Source organism: Lontra canadensis, unplaced genomic scaffold, assembly GCF_010015895.1.
Source record: "Lontra canadensis isolate GAN:19392208 unplaced genomic scaffold, GSC_riverotter_1.0 scaffold4, whole genome shotgun sequence".
NCBI lineage: Eukaryota > Metazoa > Chordata > Mammalia > Carnivora > Mustelidae > Lontra > Lontra canadensis.
The window spans coordinates 49,557,019-49,581,981 of record NW_022630998.1 but is presented as its reverse complement, the minus strand read 5'-3'; the positions used below and the strand labels follow the sequence as shown (position 1 = coordinate 49,581,981).

At 38.0% G+C, this 24,963-nt stretch overlaps 1 protein-coding gene across 2 annotated transcripts in view; it reads left to right on the top strand.

The window, feature by feature from the left end:
* Positions 1–24,963, top strand: part of RAB3C (RAB3C, member RAS oncogene family) — a 289,717-nt gene that overhangs the window by 241,158 nt on the left and 23,596 nt on the right. For both annotated transcript variants that reach the window (XM_032850170.1, XM_032850167.1), the window contains exon 4: positions 2,706–2,830. In XM_032850170.1, the coding sequence (XP_032706061.1) occupies positions 2,706–2,830 (125 nt within the window). The remainder of the gene's footprint in view (positions 1–2,705; positions 2,831–24,963) is intronic.

The window sequence follows — 24,963 nt, the reverse complement described above, 5'->3', positions numbered from 1 at the left end:
AATATCTAATTAATGTCTGTATTGATCAGGTCCCTAGCAGTCTGTACTGCCTCTTGTTTTTTTGTGTTTTTTTTTTTTTGAGGTGAGTTTTTCCACCTTATAATTTTGTCCAGAGAAGAACAGATGAATGAGAGCACACAATGCTAAAAGCAGAACAACAACCCCAGAAAAATACACAGTAAACAAATCAGAAGAGAATTGAAACTGGGGAGAAAAAGAAAATATATATAAATATATGATCAGGATGGTGAAAAGAACAGAGCCACACACTTGATTTTGGGTGTGGTTTTTTTTCTGTTAGAAGAAACTGCCTCCCCAATTTTAAAGATGGGGAAAAAAAACATATATATATATATATATATATATATATATATATATATAAAATGGTAAACATATATTTATTTTTATATATATTTATATTTATATATAAAATTTTCTATATATATAAAATATATATGTATATATTTATTATATATACACATATATATAAAATGGTAAAATGAAGGGATGAAATATGACTGTAAAGATGAAAATCTAAAAAATATTTAAAAATGATAGTAAGTTGGTTGAAAAAAGAAAGAAAAAATTAAAAAAAATTTTTAAAAAAAGGTGAGAATGTGATCAGGCCAGCAGGAGACTAGAAGAAAGCCATACACTAGATTTAGAGTATATTTTGGTCATTAGAAGAAACTGTATCCCAAAATTTTGTAGAAAGAAAAACTTATATGTATACTAAAAATAAGATTAAATACAATGAAGGGATAGATTATGACTATAAAAATGAAAGTTAAGAAAGATTTTTATAAGGGTATTGATAAGATGTTGGTTAAAATAGGGAAGAGGTTGCGGTGCCTGGGTGGCTCAGTCATTTAAGCATCTGCCTTTGGCTCAGGTCATGATCCCAGGGTCTTGGGATTGAGCCCTGCACTGGGCTCCCTGCTCCATAGGGAGCCGGCTTTTCCCTCTACCACTCCCCCTGCTTTTGTTTCCTCTCTCACTTTTTGTCTGTCAAATAAATAAATTAAAAAAAAAAAAACTCAAAAAAAATAAAACAGGAAAGGGGAAAAATTAAAAGAAGAAATTTTTTAAAATTTAACTTTGAAAGACTAAAGAATCATGGAAAAAGCCATGAATTCCATATGCTGTATTCCCCCACTGCTGGAGTTCTGCAGTTCTCATTGATTGGTGAACTTGGTCTTGCCTGGATGTTCTTGCTTATCTTCTGGGGAGGGGCCTCTTGTAGTGATTCTCAAATGTTTTTGCCCGAGGTGGAATTGCACCACCCTTGCTAGGGCCCAGCTAAGTAATCTGCTCAGGTTCACTCTTGGTAGCTTTTGTTCCCTGAACACTTTCCATAGAGCTTTGGAGGACAGGAATGAAAATGGCAGCCTCCCAATCTCTGCCCAGAGGAGCTGAGAGCGGGGGAAGGGGGTGCCTCACTCCTCAGCACACCCTCAGAGAAAAGCGCTCAATCACTCCCATTTCCCTGGTCTCCAGCCTCACTCCATGCTCACCTGGCCTGTGACCAAGTGTTTCTGTCTCTGGCACATGGCCCCATTTGGAGTCTCCAAACCCAGCAGATGCCTGCAGTATGCTTCCGTGCTGCTCCTCCCGATGGAGGAAGGGAGGGTGTCTCCCCATTTCTGCCACTTGTGGGGTCCCTGCTTAAGAGCAGTGGCTGACTGTGCCTCAGATCATGGTTTAAGGTAACCTCAGTCTGAAAGTCCGCTCCTTAGCTCCGTCTCTGCAGCCGGCTTCCCCACTCTGATACCTGGGAGCTCTGCTACACTCAGGCACCCCTGATTCTGTGACCCCCGAGGGTCCTGAGAAGACCACACTGTCCCAGTGAGGTCTCCACCCCCTGCTTAGCCACTGGAGCGACGTCCCTCAGTGGAGCCGACTTCTAAAAGTTCTGACTGCATGCTCTGCTGCTCTACCACTTGCTGGGAGCCGGCCCCTCCCCCACCCACAGTATATCTTCCCGTATATCGTCTCAGATTCACTTCTCTGCATGTCCTACCTTCCAGAAAGCAGTCGATTTTCTGTTCATATAATTGCTGCTATTCTTCTCTTCTATCTCTTGTTCAGTTTGTAGGTATTTAGAATTGTTTGATAATTATGCAGCTGAATTTCTGAGACCAGGCAAAATTTAGGTCTCCCATTCCTCCACCATCTTCCTCCTCTTCTCCTATGATTCATTCTTGAAAATTAACATTATCCCCATCTCTCCTAGGCCCCGATTGTCCTAGCTCTTTAAGTTGTTATTGTAACAAGGGAAAATCATGCTTGGTTTTTTTTTGTTTTGTTTTGTTTTGTTTGTTTGTTTGTGGTGGGCTCTAAGGTGAACAACTGGGTTTCCTAAAACTGAGGAGTTCTAGGAACATGGGATTTTTACTGCAAAATCTGGAAATGTCATGAGTAAACAAGGATCATTGGTCACTCCAGCTATAAAGGTACTACATAAGGTGTAGGTAAAAGGGAGAAAGGAAAAACCAGTAGTCATATTAATATCACCCAATAAAAAAGAATTCTTAGTACAAATATTCTGAGTATCTGAAGGGTGAAATTGCACTGAACTAATTAATTCTAAATGTCAGGCATCTGGGCTTCTTTTTTTGCTATTACCATCATCTGTGGGACATAGTCCTCTCCTTCGCTTTACGTTGTGTTCTCTGCTGATTGTTTCTTGCCTGTTTTTCTTTTAGGTCAACTCAAATCAAAACATACTCTTGGGATAATGCCCAGGTTATCCTGGTTGGGAACAAATGTGACATGGAAGACGAGCGGGTCATTTCAACAGAGAGAGGCCAACATTTAGGAGAACAGCTTGGTAAGTGATAAGCTAACAAAACAGAGCTTGGTCATTATTTGTATCAGTGCACAGAGTCATGGCTAATTGCTATGATGGGCTTAATGAGAGGACTTTCAACCAGCATATCCTCGGTAAGTAGTAAGCGGATTTCCTCCCACTTTTTGCGGCACTGTGAGAATTCAAGCATAACTACAAAAGCAAAATAACCAAAATGTTAATCTATTACGAGGTATTCAAATTCTCATTTCATGAGAAACACAGGCTAAGCCCTGCCTGCTATTTCATCATTGCATTGTTTTTCTCCATATACAACATTTTGCATTGACTGAGCATTTTATTATCCTGTGTGATTGTTGTTAGGTTTCTACCAGAAGAGTTTAATAGCACAGAATAGGTCACATTATAGATTCTGGATCTGGGGGCATCACTGACAAGGCTTGCTGCTGTTAAAAATGTTTTTGAGACTCATTTTCCTCATCTCTCAAAAATAAGTATCATGACCCATGCCACCTTTACCAAGTTTTTATAGATAAAACTGAGATAAGAAATAGGTATTAGAGAGCTTTAGAAGTCACAAAACCCTTTTAAACACAAAACATTATATCTTGAGAGAAAAATACTGGAGTGAGTAGGGTAGAGTTTGGTGCACAGGAGGGAATCATGATTGATTTATTAGTTCAAGGCATTTACACTGAGCACCTCTGATATGCCCTGTACTATGCCAGATATCATGGGGCGTACAAAAATGTATGATTCACTGTCCCTGAGCTCAAGTTGCTTTTAGTCAAGTGGGAAACCTAGAGATCCACGGAAAAAGGCAGAAACAGCCAGACAACAAAAATAGGATAGTTAGCTAGGAGGTAGATGCCAAGAGAAAAGCAACAGGGGGAAGGAGGCAGACTGGAAGAGAGGTAACAGGAGGTGTGGGAGCAGAGTGGGACAGGAAGCAGGTAAAGCTCAAAGAAGACGGGACACCTGGAGAGAAATTGTGTGGAATTGAGAACAGCTGGAACGAGGTGAGTGATGAGAGGACATAGAGATCATATGGGTTAAATGCCAAGATAAGGCCTGGATGGACCCTAAAGGAGAATAGAATTTGAAAACCACAAAGAGGAGAGAAAGCTTTATGAATAAAGGGTACAATGGACCAAGGACAGTGAGAGGAGAGTGAGTACAAAAGTTGGAACCTAGTGTAATATTATTGAAGTAGAGAGCAGATTTGAGGAATAATTGAAACTCTAGAGCCAAAGAGGTGGAATTCTTTTCTTTTTATTCCTGCGCCCCTTCCTTCCCTCCCCCTCCCCGTTTCCCTCCTCCTCACACAACAGAGAACATCAAGGTATTCTTAGCAGGGCAGAGTCTGGCTCCTCAGCCTTTTTGGCTAGAACCTACAGTAAGAAATATGTTCAATCCAACAATCCAGTGCATACATATGTACAGAGAGAGAGAAAGAAACAGAAGTTTCACAAAGTGTATTTACCCTTACTGGATGAGATTCATTCTTGTATTTTTCTATTTGATTCTCTTTCTCCCTCTGTCTTTTAATAATGGTCTGACCCACTGTTGATTTTAGGACTTAGTTATGGGTCTCAACCTACACTTTGAAAAGTGCTGCTGTGAAGGGCTTCTTTGAGATCAATCTTCTGGTCCTGGGCAGTGCATATTGGAGAGCAGAGACCCTCTCAGTGGGTCCCATTTGGGTTACTCTGTCATGTGGTAATCTCCTAAAGGAACCATGCACGGTCCATTCTGAGAGCTTAAACACTTCTTCGTGAGATCAGTGCGCTCATTAGACTAAGGGCCACCTGATGACCACAAGAACCCTTCCACACATGTTTGTGGAGCTTCCCATGAGAAAGTCACATAGCTCATGTCTGGTCTCTCTGTGGTTGCTCTTGAACCAGCAGCATTTCGTTAAAAGGGTTTTCTCATTTTATCACTTTAACAACATTTTCACTGAAAATTCTGAAAAACTTGGCAAACTCTCCTTATTTCTCTTAGCACATCAGAAAGTTAGAATTGGAAAATAGTAGATCCCCAAAAAGAGAAAAGAAACCTAGGAGTGAGTTAGCATGGTGGCTTCCTGAAACCATCTCTAGTTTCCCTATATTTTCTTCACTAGTCAGACATGTGCCACATTGGGGGTGGTGGGGGAACTGCTCCACAGATCGAAATTGTCTCTCTCTATATAAACCTGAAAACTGTTTGGTTTAAACAAAAATGGATTGAAGGCAAACACTGTTAAGTGTCACCAGTAGAGAAGAGCCAGATAACCGCATAAATTCTTCACTACTTTGATAAATTATTTGGATGTTCAGAAGAGCAAGTTAAGGAAGGAAACACTAGAATGATGGAAATGTGTCAAGAAGGTGACCTTTCTTGGAACTAAGCCTGTGACTACATCAACAGGAACCCTGTTCATGCAATGCCAGCTGTAGAAAGTTCTTGAAATTGTGAGGCAGAACTGTTTGTTGCTCCTGTGCAAGTTCTCCTAGTGGTTTCTATTTGATTTTTTTTTTTTTTTGCTATTTAATATAACCCAGCAGTTGTCATAGCAACCAACACTTGTGCATTCTTAGAGAGTCATTTACTTCCTTTAATGTGGTTTGTTCTTCTCGTGACTGCACACACTTCTACAAATGATCATAAGAGATCATTCGTATGGAAATAGACCACTCTTACAACCTCAGTGTAAAGACTTTAAAGGTCTTTTTTTTTTTAATATTACTAGCAAAACTCCATTGTCCAGAATTCCCTTACATACACACAGAGATTGGGCACTGTTTATAAACATCATTTCCACATTTTAGTAAATGGTTGAAAATAACTCTTCTGTCAGTCTGGTTACAATTGCAAATCCTAGTGAGGGCACTTGAAGTAACTGAGTTGTAGGTGAGCTCTTTAAAAATCCTTGTTTGGCAGTCGCCCTTGTCGGTCCATCCTCTTTAGTTCACCAAGCATTTACTAAGCATTCACAATATGTCGGCTGCTGGTAATACCATCCCCTACCGTCTAGGAACAAATGTAGTAGCTGAGATAGACTATACAGACAGTGAGAATTTCCCTTATCTTATTGTCTGTTCTATTTGGCTCGTGGTAAGGCCCTGCCTGTAAAATTTGGCCTTTTGGCTTCCACCCTATGATGCCCTCTCTTCTCCTCCCTCTCCAGCCATAACTCTGTTTGCTTGGAAAATCCCTCCTCTTTCTGCTTCTTGCACTTTGGCATTCTTTCCTGGGCCCACCACTCTTCATTCTCTCGCATTCACTTTCATGCTTAGAGGTGCTGCCACAGACCATGACAACAAAATCATTTTTTTAATTCTAATTCCAGTATATTAACCTACAGTGTTATATTAGTTTTAGGTGTACCATGGAGTCATTCAACACTTCCATACATCACCCAGGCTCCCCATGGCAAGTGCATTCTTTAATCCCCATAACCTGTATCATCCTTCCCCCACCAACTCCCCACCTTCCCTCTGGTAACTATTAGTCTGTTTTCTATAGTTACAACTGTTTCTTGGCTTATCTCTCTTTTCCTTTGCTCCTTTGTTTCATTCTTAAATTCCACATATGAGCGAAGTCATACAGTATTTATCATTCTCTGATGGACTTATTTCACTTAGCATTTATACTGTGTAGCTCCATCCATGTCACTGCTAATGACAAGATTTCATTCTCTTTATGGCTGGGTAATATTCCTCTGGAATATTATTGGAATAATATTCCAATAACACACCACATCATCTTTACCCATTCATCTGTCAGTGGATACTTGGATACCTCTATAATTGGGCTATTGTAAATACTACTATAAATGTAAGGGTGCATATATCCCTTTGATTTGGTGTTTTTGTATATTTGAGGGGTAAACACCCAGTAGTGCAATTAGTGGCTGGTAGGGTGGTTCCAATTTAACTTTTTGAGGGACCTCCACACTTTTTCCACAGTGGCTGGACCAGTTTGCATTCCCACTAAGAGTGGCAACCAAATCTTGTTCTAGTCTCGCCCTCTCCCTGGAGCTGCAGGCTCCTCTGTCCCCCACCCCCCATAGCTGTGCCTAGTCCGTGTGTCTGTTGTAAAGTGGTTCTTTAATCATCTGCAGCTAAATCAGCTGAGGTTCTTGCTCAAGTGCACATTCGTCACCTCAACACAGTCCTGTTGCTTTAGAGTTTCTGAAGTTGAAGCCCAGGAATATCCATTTTTAAGAAACACTCTCTGACTTTCACACAACACTAGTTTTAGTATGCTGGCTTAGATGGTGGCAAGTATTTGGAGAAGGTAGAGAATTACCCCTGGAGCTGAAGATTGTCCTATAGCTGATATTATTCTTTCAATGCAAGTTTTTAACATTCACTACAGATGCATGTACCTGATGCATGTAACAATATATAAGAATGTTTTAGATTTGGGGACGCCTGGGTGGCTCAGTGGCTTAAAGCCTCTGCCTTCGGCTCAGGTCATGATCCCAGGGTCCTGGGATCGAGCCCCGCATTGGGCTGTCTGCTCAGCAGGGAGCCTGCTTCCTCCTCTCTCTCTCTGCCTGCCTCTCCACCTACTTGTGATTTCTCTGTCAAATGAATAAATAAAATCTTAAAAAAAAAAAATGTTTTAGATTTGTATTTTATCTAAGGAACAAATTTATACTATGGTAATCTAAATATATGTATAATATTATAATTTAAGCTTTATAGGTAAAACTGTTTAATACTAAATGAGAAAAAATAGGAATAATTAAAGTTTTCCTAAAATAGTTGTCACTCAAGTAGAAATAAGAACAAATTTATGGAGTGGAAGGGGTTTGTAGCAACTGGAATTATAGATGAAAGGAGATTTGAACTATTTTTGTAAGTTCTGAGAGGGCAGAAATTACAGAATTTCTGGTTTGCCAAAAATGTAGTCAGAGAAACAAAGACTACAGATAGAAAAAGTTGAGAAGGATTATTTTTTATGAATAATTTGTAAGGATTCAGTTTTGAAATGTTTCTAATTTGTATTAACATTTCTTCCTAAATCAAATAATACTTATTCCCTTTTACTCTTCAAATAGCTGTAATATTATGTGCATGTATTACTAAATTCTCTTTCCCCCTTGTCCGGCACAGAGACCCCATGAGGATTTCTGACAACTCTAAAATATGTTAACACTTGCCCACTTTTCCAATCTGTAAAATTTGTCTCTCATTTTGCCATTGTAATGACTTATTTTGTTTTGATTATCCATCTGACAAATACTAAACACCTACAGTAACATCAGGGAGTCATAAAATATGTATCTTCTCTGTTGTGAAGCTTAACATGTGGTCTGTATATCAGAAACATAATCAAATATCATGAATATATAAATCAAACAGCTGGAAAACATCAAAACAAGTGCAATTTGAAGAGTGGAAGAAGGGCACGGAGTTGTAGGAGTAGACAGTTGCTTCTGTTTTAGGAATTTGAAGACTGACAAAACACATTCTGTCTATACTCTGAGACATACTGATTGATAAAGACTGGCTTAACCAGTCCCTTCAAGGGAATAATCTGTTGAAGTAGAAAGAAGTAAATTAAAGACAAATAAATGGAAAAGGATACTCGTTCACAACACAGAGACTATACTAAAGGAACCGACTGGATGTAAGCAGGATATATAATTATTTCCTAAAAGATCTAAATAAATCAAGGAAGGTAGATCTACCATGGCTGAAAGAGTTTGGACTCCCTGTGAACATTTCTGTTGAATCAAGGATAAGAATCTAGGCACATTGACCATACCGCCCCAGATGCCTTGTTATCACTGGTAGAGACGAGTTAACTGAGGTGAATGGACCATCAGGGGAGTCTCATCCAGGGGAGTATACCTCCTTGGATTGTAGACGCAATGCTTTGGATTCCTACTAAGTCTGCACAAACCCAGGGTTGCCTAACTTGAGAATTCTGAATCTGGGATTCTCTAATCTGCTCTGCTCGTATGAGTCTTTTAAGGGCAACCACCCTTGTCTTTCACTGCCAACCCAGGGAAGAGAAAGCAAGGCAGTCACTATAAAGATTTTTTTTTTAATTTGATAGACAGAGATTACAAGTAGTCAGAGAGGCAGGCAGAGAGAGAGGAGGAAGCAGGCTCCCCGCTGAGCAGAGAGCCCGATGTGGGGCTTGATCCCAGGACCCTGAGAACCATGACCTGAGCCGAAGGCAGAGGCTTTAACCCACTGAGCCACCCAGGCGCCCCAAGGTAGTCACTATAATAAGAAATCATGTTGTCATGGGAACCATGAACTTTTGGATCCACCTGGTCTGACACTAAGCAGCCAGACTGTCTTCATATGTTTTTTATTGAAGATAATTATAATTGTAGCATCATACATTTCCCGACTTCTAAGCTCACTCAGAGTCATTGTATCCTTAGTACCTTGAGGTTTACTTTTGTACCTTGAGGTGCAGAATAAGTCTTAAATGAATTTGGTTTTCTGTTTTACAGTTTGGGAGGGAATTGAGTCCTATATAATAGTAAGTCTATTTAAACTCTTTTCTTGAATGCCAGTCTTCCAGTGATGATGCCGTAAAGTGATTGCAACCTTGTTAAGGATAAACTTTCTTAAATGCAGTCTCACCCAAATACATAATTTCTGCTTTCAGCAAATGTCCATCTTTCTGGAGTCTCTTCCAACGTTAGTTTATTCATTTATTAAAACTGGAAAATTCTTTAGTGATTTTGTGCTTTATAACCTCTGAAAATTCTTAATGCCTTACTCTTTGAGCCCTAAAACAGACACTGAGACAGCAGTAAGCTGTACAGCAATTTCTTAGTACCTTTAGAACACCAGTTTATAGGGATTCCTGGGTGATGCAATCAGTTAAAGGTCCAATTCAGGTCATGGTCTCAAGGTCATGAGATAGAGCCTGCAGGGTTCCATGGTCAGTGTGGATTGCTTCAGTTTCCCTTTGCTCCACCCTCTCCTTTTCTCTCTCTAAATACATTTTAATAAAACAACAATTTACAGAATCTGTAATCAAAACCACTTAAGTTCTCTTCCAAATAATGAAAAAATTGTATTATAGGGTGTGTTATTGTCACACTGAGAGAGCCACATCAGAGTGCTCTGAGACCAGGAATAACAGATGAATTAACCCAGAAGTCACAGATAGGCCTCAGAACACTGATGGGGTCTTCCTTTTTCTCTCAGAAAATTCAAATCAGGCAAGACCAAAGCAAGGAGAAGGAAATAAATCTAGAAGGAAGATTGGATCTAGAGTAGATATTCCAAAAAAATCTCAATGCTCAAGCCATATCCAGGTCGATTAATTGGAATCTCGAGAATGGCACTCAAAGCATTTAAAAAAAAAAACTTATATTGCAGTAATGATTTACATATATCATATTAGTTTCAGGAATACAACTTTATGATTCAATATTTGTATATATTGCAGCATAGTCACTACAAAAATTTTCATTAACCTCTGTTTACATAGAAAAATTGTTTCTTGTGATGAGAACTTTTAAAAAATAAAATGTTTTTTAAAAAACTAAAAAAACAACTTTTAAATAAAAATACAGTATCAGTAACTAAAGTCATTATGCTATATATTTCCATAATTGATTTATTATATTACTGAAAATTTATGTATTTTGTCCCCCTTCACCATTTTGTCCACCCATCACTCCTGGCCTTTAGTAACCTTCAGGTATGCAACATAGTGATTCCACTATTACATACACTACAAAATGCTCACCATTTTCATTTTTCACCAATCATTTCATTATTACTGAACACCACCTATTGGCCAGGCCTTGTGAGCAAAGCAATGGTATGACCAACCTCCTGATGATGTCTGTCATCATATGAAGTTATTAGAATATTATTGATTATATTCCCTATGCTGTACTTTTCATTCAATCACTAATTTATTTTATAACTGGAATTTTGTACTGTTTAATCCTCTTAACCTGTTTCATCTCTCCCCATGCCCCCTTCTCTGACAGCCACCAGTTTGTTCACTCTTACAAGTCTGTTTCTATTTTGCTGTTGTTGCTGTTGCTTATTTTTTATGTTCCACATACAAGTTAAATCATGTCTTTCTCTGATTTACTTCACTTAGCATAATAACCTCTAAGTCCAGCCATACTATCGTAAATGGCAAGATTTCATTTTTTTATGGCTGAGTAATATTTTACGGTGTATTTATACCACTTCTTCTGTATCCATTCATCTATCAATGGACGTTTAGGCTGCTTTCATATCTTGGCTACTATAAATAAAGCAGTAAACATAAGGGTGCATACATCTTCACAAATTAGTGCTTTTGTTTTCTTTGGATAAATAGAAATTCTATAAGGGCCCCACCAATTTACATTTCCACCAACAGTGCACTAGAGTTCCCTTTTCTCCCCATCCTAGCCCACACTTACTCTTTCTTGTCTTTTTTGATGCTATTCTGATGGCTGTAAAGTGATATCTCAGTGTGGTTTTGATTTGCATTTCCCTGATGATGAGGGATGTGCACATTTTCATGTGTCTGTTGGCCATCCACGTGTCTTCTTTGGAAAAAGCCCCTAGATGTGTGTTAAATTAGATGAGAGCCCCTCTGGCCGATCCTTCAATTGTAGCAAATGAGCCACTTCTACATAAAGTCTGGGTGTCTTTCAACTGGCTGTCTCTGCATTAGGCCCTGGGGATTAAGTCTGTATACAAGCCCTTTAAGAGCTTTTTCTCAGTTTACAATGTTCTAAGCGTCATAGATACAAGCCCTATTCATTTGCAAAGATAGATATTTTGGGAGACTTGACTTTAAGGTGCAAATCATAAAATCTGAATACATTATGTGGGGTTTAAACCCTTTGACCCTCAACCAGAAGCTTTGGGTTTTGAGTTCCGTACTCACTGTAGATGGTTAAGCCAAGAATGAAGTTTATAGCAAGATGTGTTCCAGCCTCTCCTACCCACTTTGACATGGCCATTCTCTTGTTCACTCAATGGGTAGGAGTTGCTCAGCCATTTTAGATTTTTCCCCCAGAAGATTCTTCCATATGTAGCTGCAAATTCATTGTGTCTGTGCGAAGTGAGTTCAATATTCTATGTCACCTTCTTGAACAAAAACCCAACTGTATTTTTTTTAAGTCTCAAGTTATTCCAGCACATAGTCATGACTGAGAACCACTGATGTACAGGGAAAAACAAAATAAAACAAAAAACAAAAAACCAAGAGGCAGATTACTAAAGAGCTAGCAGAAGGAAATTGTGCAATGTGATGCTTTTCACAGTTGGAAACCATGCTGCTCTGCCTCAACGACCTGGTCCCCAAAGTTGGCTTCCTTCTGACCACCGTATGCACTACCCTTGTCTCGTCCCTTGTGGCCGGTTGTTAAAGCAATTTTAAGAAGGCTTTTGGTGGTCATAAGAGTAGTATGAGGTTATAGAACAGTATATAATTAGTGGGTCCAGTGAGAATTTAGCAAAGTCTGCTTGGAATTGTAGTATAATGAGTCATTGAGTTAAAATAAATGTGCCATAGATTCTCATCACAGACTGCAACGTGGTCACCTTAAGAATTTATTTCTTTGACGGGACTGGAGATAAATGCTTTTCTAAATAATTTGGGAATTTATTACAGTATTTTATTAATTTGCTCATTCAGTCATTCAGGATTATTGATCACTAACTGCTGGCCACGCCCTGTGAGCAAAGCAACAGTATGACCAACTTCCTGCCACCACCTACCCCCCAAGCAGATTCTAGTCCAGTGAGGGACACTTAAAGACTTTTAAAAGACCATATATACTGCCATAATAGAGATGTGGACTCAGTGTAGGAAGAGCTTATAAGATAAATATCCCCTCTCTGAAGACTCTGGGAATGCTGACATTGAGGAGATGGTGTTTGAGCCAAGTTCTGAAGCATAAATAGGATTCATTAGGTGGACAGACAGATGATTATCCTTCTAGGCAGAAGAAAGAGATCTGGAGAGATCTAAGGCTGGGAAAGCTGGCACATCACGAAGAGTCTTGTTTGTAGCACTGAAGAACTGGGCTTTATCTCTTAAGTGCCGCAGAACCAGTGCTATACTTTTAACAGTAGGAGGACAAGATCACATTTCATTTTAGACCATTTACCCTGGCAGTATTCATAAATTTAAGGTATTTAAGTTCAGCTGGAGTGCAGAAAGAAAATGTTAACACATTTATTTGTATAGAAATACTCAAACATTTTTTTAGTTGTTGGATTTTATAATGTATTACTCCAATAGTATATTATAATTTACAAATGTTTGTATGTTAGAGTAGTGTCAAATCTTATTTTTGTTCTGCTTTTTTGTTTTTTATTAAAATATATTTAATATATAACATTGTGTAAATTTAAAGTATATAAGTTAATTTCGTATATTATAATATGAATGCCATTGTAATGATAATTAATACCTCTATCACCTTACGTAGTCTTTTTAATAGTCAGAATAATGAAATTCTAGTATCTTATCAAGTTTGATGATTATAGTACAATATTGTTACCTATATTTACTGTGCTGTGCATTAGATTTCTGGGGCTCATTTATTCCCTGTTGTAAGACTGTACCCTTCAACATCTTTCCTGTTCCCTGACCCCCATCCCCTGGTAACCACCATTTTACTGTGTTTTTACAAGTTTAGCTTTTAGATTTCCACATCTAAGTGCTAGCATACACCACTTAAATTTGTCTGAATTCTCGGACCTGTGTTAATATGCACAGCAGCCATCCACATTGTTGCAAAAGGCAGGATAACCTATTTTCTCATGGCTAAATAAGATCCATTATGTGTATGTACCACAATTTCCATATCCTTTCAACCATTGATGGGCACTTAGTTTGTTTCCATTATCTTGGCAGTTGTGAATCATGCTGTACTAAACATGGAAGTACATATATTTCTTCAAAATTCTGTTTTCATTTCCTTTGGGTATATACCCAGAAGTGGAATTGCTGGATCATATGGCAGATCTATTATTTTTGAGGAAACTTTATATTTTTCATAGTGGTGGGACCAGTTTACATTCCCACCAACAGTATGTAAGGATTTTCTTTTTCCCACATCATTGCCAGCCTTGTTATCTCATGTCTTCTTGAGTATAGCTATTGTAACAGATGTTGAGATCTTCTCATATACCTTCTGACCATTTGAATGACTTCTTTGGATAAATGTCCATACAGTTCTTTTGCCCATTTCTTTTTTTTTTTTAAGTAATTATTTATTTATTTATTTTAAAGATTTTATTTATTTGAGAGAGAGAGAATGAGAGAGAGAGAGCATTAAGTGGAGAAGGTCAGCGGGACAAACAGACTCCCTGTCAAGCAGGGAGCCCGAAGCAGGGAGCCCGATGCACGACTCGATCCTGGGACTCCAGGATCACAACCCGAGCTGAAAGCAGTCGCCTAACTAACTGAGCCATCCAGGCGTCCCTCTTTTGCCCATTTCTTAATCAGACTTTTTTATTGTGAGGTGTTCGGGTTCTTTATATATTTTAGATATTAGGTCCTTATCTGATAGATGGTTTGCAAAATACTTCTCCCTTTCTGTAGGGTGCCTTTTCAAACCGTTTCTCCTGCTGTGCAAAAGCTTTTAAGTTTGATATAGTCCCATTTGTTGAATCTTGGTTTTGTTGATTGTACTTTGGTTGTCATATTCAAAAAATCCTTGCCTAACCTAATGTTGAGATGTTTCTTCCTTAGGATTTCTTTTAGGAGTTTTAGAGTAGGAGTACAATGTTTAGGCTTTTGATTATTTTGAGTTAATTTTTATGAGTGATCTAAGACAGAGGTACAAATCTGTTGAAGAGACTATCCCTTTTCCATTGAGTGTTCTTAGCTACCTTGTTGAATATTAGCTGATCATGTAACCAGGAATTTTTTCTTGGCTCTTTATTCTGTCCTACTGGTCTATGTGTCTCTTTTTGTGTCAGTACCATACTGTTTTTATTACTGTAGCTTTATAGTGTAGTTTGAAATCTAGACGTGTGGTAACTCCAAGCTTTGTTCTTTTTTCCTCAGAATAGCTATAGCTATTCATGGTCTTTCGTAGTTTAATACAAATTTTAGATTTTTTTCTGTGAAAAATGCTTCTGTTATTTTGATGGGAATTGCACTGGGTTTGTAGATAGCTTTGGATATTATGGCCATTTTAACAATATAAATTTTGTTGATCTATCAACACAGGATGTCTTTCTGTTTGTATCTGTTTTTATTTTAGCAACCTCTTTACATTTTTATTCTACAGACCTTCTATTTTCTGGGTTAATTTTATTAAGAATTTTACTGTTTTTCACACTATTGTGAATAGGATGATTTTATATATTTTTCAGATGTTTCATCATTAGTATATAAAACTACAAATGATCTTGTTTGTTGATTTTTGTATCCTCCAACTTTACTGAAATTGTTATTTCAAACAGTTTTTTGGGTTAGTCTTTGAGATTTTTTTATAAATAGAATCCTATTCTCTGCAAATGGTATCACCTTTACTTCTTATATTTTCTTATGTCTTATAGGTCTTGTAATTTATAAATTATAATTTTATAAGTTAAAATTATAAGTTAAAATTTTCTGTGTTGCCTGATTGCTCTAGGTAGCACTTTGAGAACTATACTGAGTAAGAGTGGTGAGAGTGGGCATCCTTGTCTGTATTTGATCTTAGAGGAAAGCTTTCACTTTTCCTCCATTGAGTATAATGTTAGCTGTGGATTTGTCATATATGGTCTTTATTATGTTATGTTCTTTGTATACCAAAAATGCCAATGTTTTTACATAACAGAATGCTGTATTTTATCAAATGCTTTTTCTACATCTATTGAAATGGTCATGTCACTTTTCTCTCATCTTATTGTTATCTATTACATTTGTTAATTTGCATAAGTTGAACCATCTTGCTTCCCAAGGATAAATCCCACTTGATCACAGCTTAGAATCCATTTTATGTGTTCTGAATTCAGTTTGCCATTATTTTGTGGAGATTTTTCACATTTATATTCATCAGGGATATCAATTACTCTCCTTACTATATTATTAGTCTGTTCAGATTTTCTATTCCTAGTTTAGTCTTGGTAGGTTTTCTTTCTAGAAATTGATCCATTTCTTCTGGGTTATGTAATTTGTTGTCATATAATTATTCATAATGGTCTCTTACAATCTTTTGTAGTTCTGTAGTTATTAGTTGTAATGTCTCATTTTTTATTTCTCAAGTTATGAGTCTTTTTTTCTTAGTCAAGCTAAAGACTTGTGATTTCATTTATCTTCTTAAAGAATCCTGGCTGGACGTCTACAAATTCTTCACCTCCAATGAGTGTGTGTCCTGCTTTACATTCTGCAGTTTCACTCCTTCCCCACCCCCATTGTGGCAAGTGGGAGTGGGCCAAATTCACCAAATGCTTTGGATTCTCAGCCCCCTTCAAGGTCCCATCCATCTACTCTCTGATGTATGAGTGGGTAGAAATCTCCTGGGTGTCCTGGTATAATGTCAGAGACACTTATTTAGTTGTGAATGGTCAAATTCATAGTAAATAAGAGGGGAGAGAAAAAAGTGGTTCACAATGCTGATGTCATGATGCAGACATCAGTCTTTCTGAACATGTTTTTAACTGGAAGAAATGTACTATTTAAAATGTTTGGATTGAGGATGGATTGTTGGCTAGAGGGTGGATTGTTGAAGGAAAACAGGAAGCACATGCACATGCACACAGTAGTCCCTTAAGTCAAAATATCTGAAGCTGGAGTGCAAATGTGAGTGTCTTAGATATTCAAGATGATTTTAATATATAGCAGAGAATCCCTGATTTAGATCCTCTGTACGTATCACCTGATTGTGTTGAAGGTTGAGAAGGACAGATCTAAAATAAACTGAGCAATAAAAGTGGGGATACAAAAGCAAAGAGAGATTTTTTAATATTTAGGCAATAGAAATAATAGCACTTAATGAATGTCTGGATCCTGGAGGCTGAGGATATAGAAAAGTCAAAGATGATCTTAACTGTTGGGCTTGAATAATGAGTTGAAGTCCTCATGTAGGGTGAACGTGGGAGTAAAATCAATCAGCATGTTAACCTGCAGAAGGGGAGAAACCTGGAAGGAGGCAGAGAGAATAGAGATACTTGGTAGAGAACCAACAAAAGGGTGAATGGGACAAGTCTAGTAAGCAAACCAAAAGAATAAGTCTTGCACTGGAATCCTGAAATGCATACTTTTAAAGATAACAAGAAATTACTGGTCAAGTACAAATAGCCACCCTTTTCTATGAAATTAAACAGGGGAGGAGGTTAAGAATTTTCTCCATTAAATGCATTTTTGTATAACATAAGAAACTGCTATGAAAAAGTAAAGCAAATCTAAGATTTGGCTATCGTGGCTAGATCACAATTGTTCATTATAGCTGATTTCTCCTTTTTTTTTTTCTTTTTTAAAGATTTTATTTACTTATTTGACAGAGAGAGGTGGGGGGGCGGCAGGAAGTAGGCTCCCTGCTGAGCAGAGAGCCTGATGTGGGGCTTGATCCCAGGACCCTGAGATCATGAGCAGAACCGAAGGCAGAGGCTTAACCCACTGAGCCACCCAGGCACCCCCATTATAGCTGATTTCAATTCATGTGTTTCATTCTGACCTAAGAGTGTCTACATAGCTTGCTAAGAGCCACTTATTATCTGGGGCACCCATGCCAGAGAAGTATGAGCAGTCCTGTTGGTAGATCTCCCACCTTAGACATTTTAAAGCTTTCTTTTTTGGTTCAGACCTGCAATGTTGCCTCCAGCCACCCCACCTTAATAAATAATGATGCATTTTTCCTTCAATTTTATAATCCTCACCCCTTGTCGCTATGAAAATAATACTGTAATTAAGCCAGGTTGAAGGAGACAGAAACAATAATGAGGAGAGCCTTACCCTGAAGTCTGTTTTTAAAATGCAGACTGCCTGTTCCAAACAGTTTTGATTCTTTTCTTCAGCAGCTTTTAAAGATTAATTTAAATCTTAAGTGTAGTGTTTATGAAATAATGGGAACTGCCAACTTTTAGATTCAGTAGGGAGCCCCAACAATGCTATTTAAAGGCTCTAAGTACTGGTCTGCTCACAGCTCTCTGCAGAGGAGCACTGCCATATGACTATTATTTCTGCTGGCTCACATTCTTTTTAGCTAAATGTGCCCAAGAGGTATAAAATAAACCAACAGGGACATTTTAATGGGTTTGGATTGGTTTGGGTGTGGTCTTACTCATGGGGTGGTAGAGGAAGGGACACCTGCCTCTACTGGTCCTTGTCTCATTGGAGCTCTCCCAATCTTAGTAACTTTTGACCTCCCATTATTTCATAACCTATGGACATCCACTGTCTCTGCTGGCAGGTGCAATATACTCCCCAGCAAGTGTCTGTTCCTTATAAATGAAGCTACCCTGCCGCTTGCTTGGGAGAGTCTCAATTCATGTTTGTTTCCCAGTGTAAGGATTAATAATACCTTAATAACTTTCAATTTCAAAATGACTCAGTTTGAATGATCAATTTGATTTTCTTCCAACTCATGATGGGCCACCCAAGAAACAGCTTTGAGTAAAACACCCTGTTTCTCACTGACATTGGGGTTCTGCATGCTGATTCTCTTCTAGACTTCCTCCCTACTTCACCTTCTCACATTCCTCAGTTCATGAATCCTCTAGACTTTGGCAATTCCCTTTTTACTTATTGCTCCCTTTAGTCAACCCCATTCACTTAGGTGATCTTTCTTACACTCCGTACTCCTACAGATCTCTGCCAACATTTATTTGATCTCTGGGATATTCCCATTACCCATGAATCTACACCCTTCAAGGATTGCCAGAATGCTAGACATGTTCTTGAGTAACAGCCTCCAAACTCCCACTGCTTTCTACCATTTGCAGATCAAAACTTCTCCTCTAACCAGTCTCGAGTTTGCATGTCTCGGGCCCCATCTAACAAAATGGTCCATTTGTCATTTTTCTTATCTGAATTCAGCTCAGAACCAGGACTCTTCTCCTTTTCTTAGAATCCTCCAAGCCGGACTCTACCCATTCACATGAACTTGCAAACCTATTATGTGAAATGTTTAAAAACACACACAGTTCCATGTAACAGAGATCTGTGTAAACTGGTTTTGTTTTTTTAAAAAACAGAAATTGCTCTTATTCATGTTATTTAAGAATAAAACTAAAGTCAGGTATAAGAAATACAAACTGCAACATCTGGATAGAATTTAAGTTTTGAGAGTTAAAAGAGCTAAAACTAAGAAGGATTGTTTTTTCATGCTGAATTGTGAAACACCCAGTTCAGGGGTAAGGTTAGCAGAAGATCAGGTCTGTTCATCAGCCTTGCACACTTGACGATGTTCTTTCCTTTTTCTCAGGCTGAAATGATCAGAGTTGGGATTAGTAGGGAACAAATCACTCTAACCAAACTCATAAGGGACTGATTTCTAATTAAAAATGCCTTTTATTATTTGTACTGAGAAATGTAAATGTCATGTAGTTGATAATATTCCTGTCAGGTAATCAGCGCATCCTTCTACCAATAGTAAAAATACCCTTAGGAAAGGCATTCAGTGTCATACAGCTTCTCAGTGGCCCTAGATCAAAGAAAAGGGAGTCCAAAATGTTCATTCATTATTCCTTATTCTGTTGAGTGCTTATTATGTGGCAGGCCTATGACATTAAAGGGATACCAGTGAGAAACAATGTTCCCTTACCCCCGTGGCGATGAGCAGGCAGGCAAACCTGAATCCCTACACCATTTGATAGAGGCATTCTCCCATCTCCTTTGATCACCTTGGACAGTAAGTACTCTCCATCCCAGACTTGTCTTTTTCCTGACTCCATGTAGACCAATTCCATTCTCTTTTGATGGTTGCATCTTGGAAATTTTATCATTCATTAGCTCACAGCTAAGAAAAAGATCCAGCCCTCCATGTTAAAAATTTGGGAAGACACCCTAGTCCCTTAAAGAATTTTGGGAAATGACATGTTCTCACCAGAAGGCCACTAGTTAGTCCTACCTTGAAATGAACTATTTGAGCAGGTGATTAATCTCATGCTCCTTGTGGTTCCTGCCTAGTAACTTGATTCTGAGTGGGTGACTTTATCTTGTATCCATGCCAGATTCCAAGGCACTCTCTTTGGTGCCTGTAGGAACCTCTTTCCCATCCATGTACAGAATAAACCATGATATTTTATCCGGGAAAGTCCTCCTATTCTATAACAAAAAGAATAGAAGTTTTCCATAGTAAGTCTAGATAAATTACTTTTATGCTGTCTCTTTTGCTTTAAGTTTTAATTAACTGACATTAAACTGAATTGGCTTTATTTGACAAAGAAATGACCTTTCTAAGAAAATAAAGATCGAGGATTCATCATCTCATCCTTTACTTTGAGGACTCAATGAACAAGCCAGCTGCTGGCTATTGGAGACATGGTTCCTTTTCCAGATAGATTTATTAAAAGATGACTTAATTACACCTTTCAGAACACATCAGTATGTGGTTGGGTTTTCCACTATGTGGAAAATAATTTGTATAAAGATTTTTGTATCTACTCTGGACAAGACACCTGGGCTGCTTTACCATACGAAAGAGCTAGATTTAAAATTTGAGGAGAATTTCCTGACTTTGAGAATTAGGAAACATTAAAACCTATTACTCAGAGCAGGTAAGAATCCCCAAGAACATTTTTATGAAGTTGACAACTATCATTCTATAATGGGGTGGGGAAATGCCAGAATGTATGAAGGTGAGCATTAGGCTTGTGAAGAGGTTAAGAATGTAGGTTTTACAATCAGACTTCAGTTCCTGTTCTGTTTCACCAACGAAAGACCAAGTCAACTTTTTTTTTTAGCTGCAAAAGTATAAAAGTACTTCATGGGGCTTGTCCCAGGATTAGGAAGTAAGTGCAAAATGCCTAGTACAGTAGCTGTACATAGTATATGCTCAATAAGTTATATTGCAGATTCTACAACCTTGGATAGCACAAGGAAATCTAATTAGCTTGGGCCCTGCTAAGTGATTATTTGCTCTCTTTCATATGCATCCCTCATAGTGAAAATAATCCCTTAATTGACCATGCATAAAAATGTTATTGTAAATTGAAATCCTATATATAGGAAGTTAATGACAATTTTTAAAATAATTTTTGTGAAAAATTTGTTGACAATTCATCAAATTATCTGGAACTTGTCTCCTTTATCATTGAAAGCCTATTAAAATATTAAGGTAGAAAGGGGATATTAAACTGATTTAAGAAAACAAACAGTTGGGGCACCTGGGTGGCTCAGTGGGTTAAAGCCTCTGCCTTTGGCTCAGGTCATGGTCCCAGGGTCCTGGGATCGAGCCCCACATGGGGCTCTTTGCTCAGCAGGGAGCCTGCTTCCTCTTCTTTCTCTGCCTGCTTCTCTGCCTACTTGTGATCTCTGCCTGTAAAATAAATAAATAAAATCTTAAAAAAAAAAAAACAATGAATCATGGAACACTACATCAAAAATTAATGATGTATTGTATGGTGACTAACATAACATAATAAAAAAAGAAAACAAAAGTGTTTTTAAAAGATTTCTTTTTTAATATTTTATTTTATTTATTTGACAGACAAAGATCACAAGTAGGCAGAGAGGCAGGCAGAGAGAGAGGAAGAAGCAGGCTCCCTGCTGAGCAGAGAGCCTAATGTGGGGCTCGATCCCAGGACCCTGGGATCATGACCTGAGCCAAAGGCAGAGGCTTTAACCCACTGAGCCACTCAGGCGCCCCGTTTTTAAAGATTTTATTTATTCATCTGAAACAAAGATACAGAGAAAGAGCAAGAGCATGAATGAGCAGGGAAGAGGCAAAGGGAGATGGAGAAGCAGACTTCCCGCTGAGCTGGGAGTTTGCCCTGGGGCTCAATCCCAGGACCTGAAGATCTGACCCATGCTGAAGGCAGAGGCTTAACCATCTGAGCCACCCAGATGCCCCCAAAACAAACTTCTTAAGCACCTAGCACCTATTTGCCTCTAAACAGCCTGCCCATTATACCTGATCGTAAGTGATCCTTATCCCTTCACTAAAACCTTCAGTTCTCAGCATGAGGTGTTGGAGTTTAACAACCCTGCATTTCTTCTCCAGAAATGTGTTTTTCCTCACAGTTAAATAGAGGTGCTTTAAATTGTTTTGTGGCATAATTTTTCTATAGGACAGAAACAAAAAGATACAATGTTGAAGTCTGTGCTTGATAATCACCCCCCAAAACACACATACTCCCCAACAATAATTTGGCTGAGAAAATTGCTCACATGTTCGGTCACTTCCTAACTATAAAAAAAAAAAAAAAAGGAAAAATTGATTCTCTTTCATTTTTCCATTCCCATTCTACCCCTTCTCTCAGCCCATTAACAGCAATCAATCCTTTAATTAGCCAACATCTGCTGGACACCTGCTCCTGCCTGACATTGTGTTAAATGCTATGTGGGATACAGAGCAGACCTGATGGGATGTACAACTAATTGGGGAGCAAAATGCCCCTAATATGAAGTGGAGGGAGTCAGGGAATGGGAAATGACTACTTAATGGATACAGTTTCTTTTGGTAATGAGTGTTCCAGAATAATTGGTGCTAGTTGCACAACATTGTGAAGGTACTAAACCCCACTAAATTGTACACTTGAAAATGGGTGACTGGTATGAGAGGCAAATATTATACCTTATAGAAAACAGTATCTAATAAGTCCCAAATACCTGGTATAATTAGAATTGGTAAGGAGCAGTGATTGTCCTGTTCATCTAGAGTCATTCAAGCAAGACCTTAGAGATGAGTGAGAACCCAGCCAAATCTTGAAGTTCATAAACTCAAAAATGTATAAGGGACAGGCATATGATATAAATAATTAAATGAGTAGAGCTGCCAGGTGAGGGATTCAAACACAATTGTTTAACAAAAGTCAAGGCCTACATTCTGCTTTTTCTTGGGTCAAGAAGGCCTTCTCTGTGTCTCCTTTTCACTGTGAACAGAGATGTGGGTGTCAAGAAGTGGGAGTTCAAGTGGAGAAGAAGGAAACTTCCTACACTGTTGATAGGAATGTAAATTGGTGACGGTACTGTGGAAAACAGTACAGAGTTTCCTCAAAAAATTAAAAATGGAAATACCCTATGATACAATAATTCCACTAGTGGATATTTACCCAGAGAAAGCTAAAATACAAATTTGAAAAGATATATGTACCCCTATGTTTATTGCAGCTTTATTTACAAAAACCAAGATCCTGAAGTAACCCAAGTGTCTATTGATAAAGGAATGGATAAAAAAAGCTGTGGTATGTATGTATATGCATACACACCCGATGGTATATTATGGATATATACATATGTATATATACACAATGGAGTATTACTTAGCCATCAAAAAGAATGAGATCTTGCCATTTGTGACAACATGGATGGACCTAGAGGGTATTATGCTAAGTGAAATTAGAACAACAGATGCCATATGATTTAATTTATATATGGAATATAAAAAATAGATGAATAAACAAAATGCATGATCAGACTTATAGAGAACAAACTGATAGTTGACAAAAGGGAGGAGGTTGGGGAATGAGCAAAACAGATGCAGGGGAGGCAGAGATAGATGCTTCCATTTTTGGAATAAATAAGTCCTAGGAATAAAAGACACAGCATAGGACAGATAGTTAATGGTGCTGGAATAGTGTTGTACGGTGACAGATGGTAGTTACATCTGTGGTAAACATAACTTAATTGTTGAATCACTATACTGTAGACCTGAAAGTAATGTAACATTGCAGATTGAGTATACTCAGATTTTTAAGAAAAGAATGACTAAAACATGCATTTCATGTCAGAGAGAGAAGTGACAGAGCAGGTGGAGCTGGAGAGAATGCCTACCTGAGGTGGGCCAGTTGCAGATACCCAAGATATGCTGCCACAAAGCCCCTCAGTATTACAATTGTTTTTCAATCTTTTCATGTAAATTTTATTTCAACTGAATAAATTTGAATTGTGACATTGTGTAAATTCAGGGTGTACAATATGTTACTTTGATATGTTTATGTGTTTTAATATGATTGCAGTTATAGCAATATTCATCACATTACATAATTATAATAGAGTATTATCTATATCCATATTACTAGGCATTAGATCTCTAAAGGCTTATTTACTACTCATTATAAGCTTGTATTCCTAAACACTATAAATCTTAGCCCACTCACCCCTTCATTCCCTGGTAAATACCATTTTTTTTCCAAGTTTGATTTTTTTTTTTTTTGGATTATACATATGTGATAGCATACAGTACTTATCTTTCTCTGACTTATCTCACTTAGCACAAAGTGATCATGGTTCACCCATGTTGTTGCAAATGGCAGGACAGCCTCCTTTGTCATAGCTATACAATATTCCATGGTTTATATACCTCATCTTTCTATCCATTCCTCTGTTCATGGGCATTTAATTGTTTACATATTTTGACTACTGTGAATAATGCTGTAATAACCATGCAAGTGTACCTATCTAGTCCAAATCTTGTTTCCATTTCCTTTGGGTATATACCCAGAAGTGACAGTGCTAGATTGTATGGTAGATGTATTTTTAATATTTTGAGGAACTTCCGTGTTGTTTTCCAAGCTGGATGGACCAGTTTACATTTCCATCTACGTTGTATAAAGCTTCCCTTGTCACCACATTCTCCCCAGCACTGAGTCTCTTGTCTTCTTGACACTAGCCATTGTAACAGGTAAGAAAGGATATCTTACTGTGGTTTTTGCATTTCCTCAGGGATTAGTAATGAACATGTTTTCATACGCCTTTTGACCATTTTGCTGTCCTCTTTGGAAAAATAATTTTCTGGTCTTTTTTTCCCCAAAGATTTTATTTGAGGGAGAAAGCGCACAATCAGGGGGAGCAGCAGAGAGAGAAGCAGAGTCCCCAATGAGCAGAGAGCCCAATGGAGGACTTGATCCCAAGACCCTGAAGGCAGACGCCAAACTGACAGCCACCCAGGCTCCCTTTTCTGGCCATTTTTAAATCAGATTGTCTTTTTTTACTAAGCCTCATTAGTTCCTTACAAATTATGGAAATTAACCCTTTATTTGATTTATGTTTTGTAAAAATATTCTCCTATTCTTCAGGTTGTCTTTTCATTTTGGTAACCGTTTTGCTCTGCAAAAGCTTTT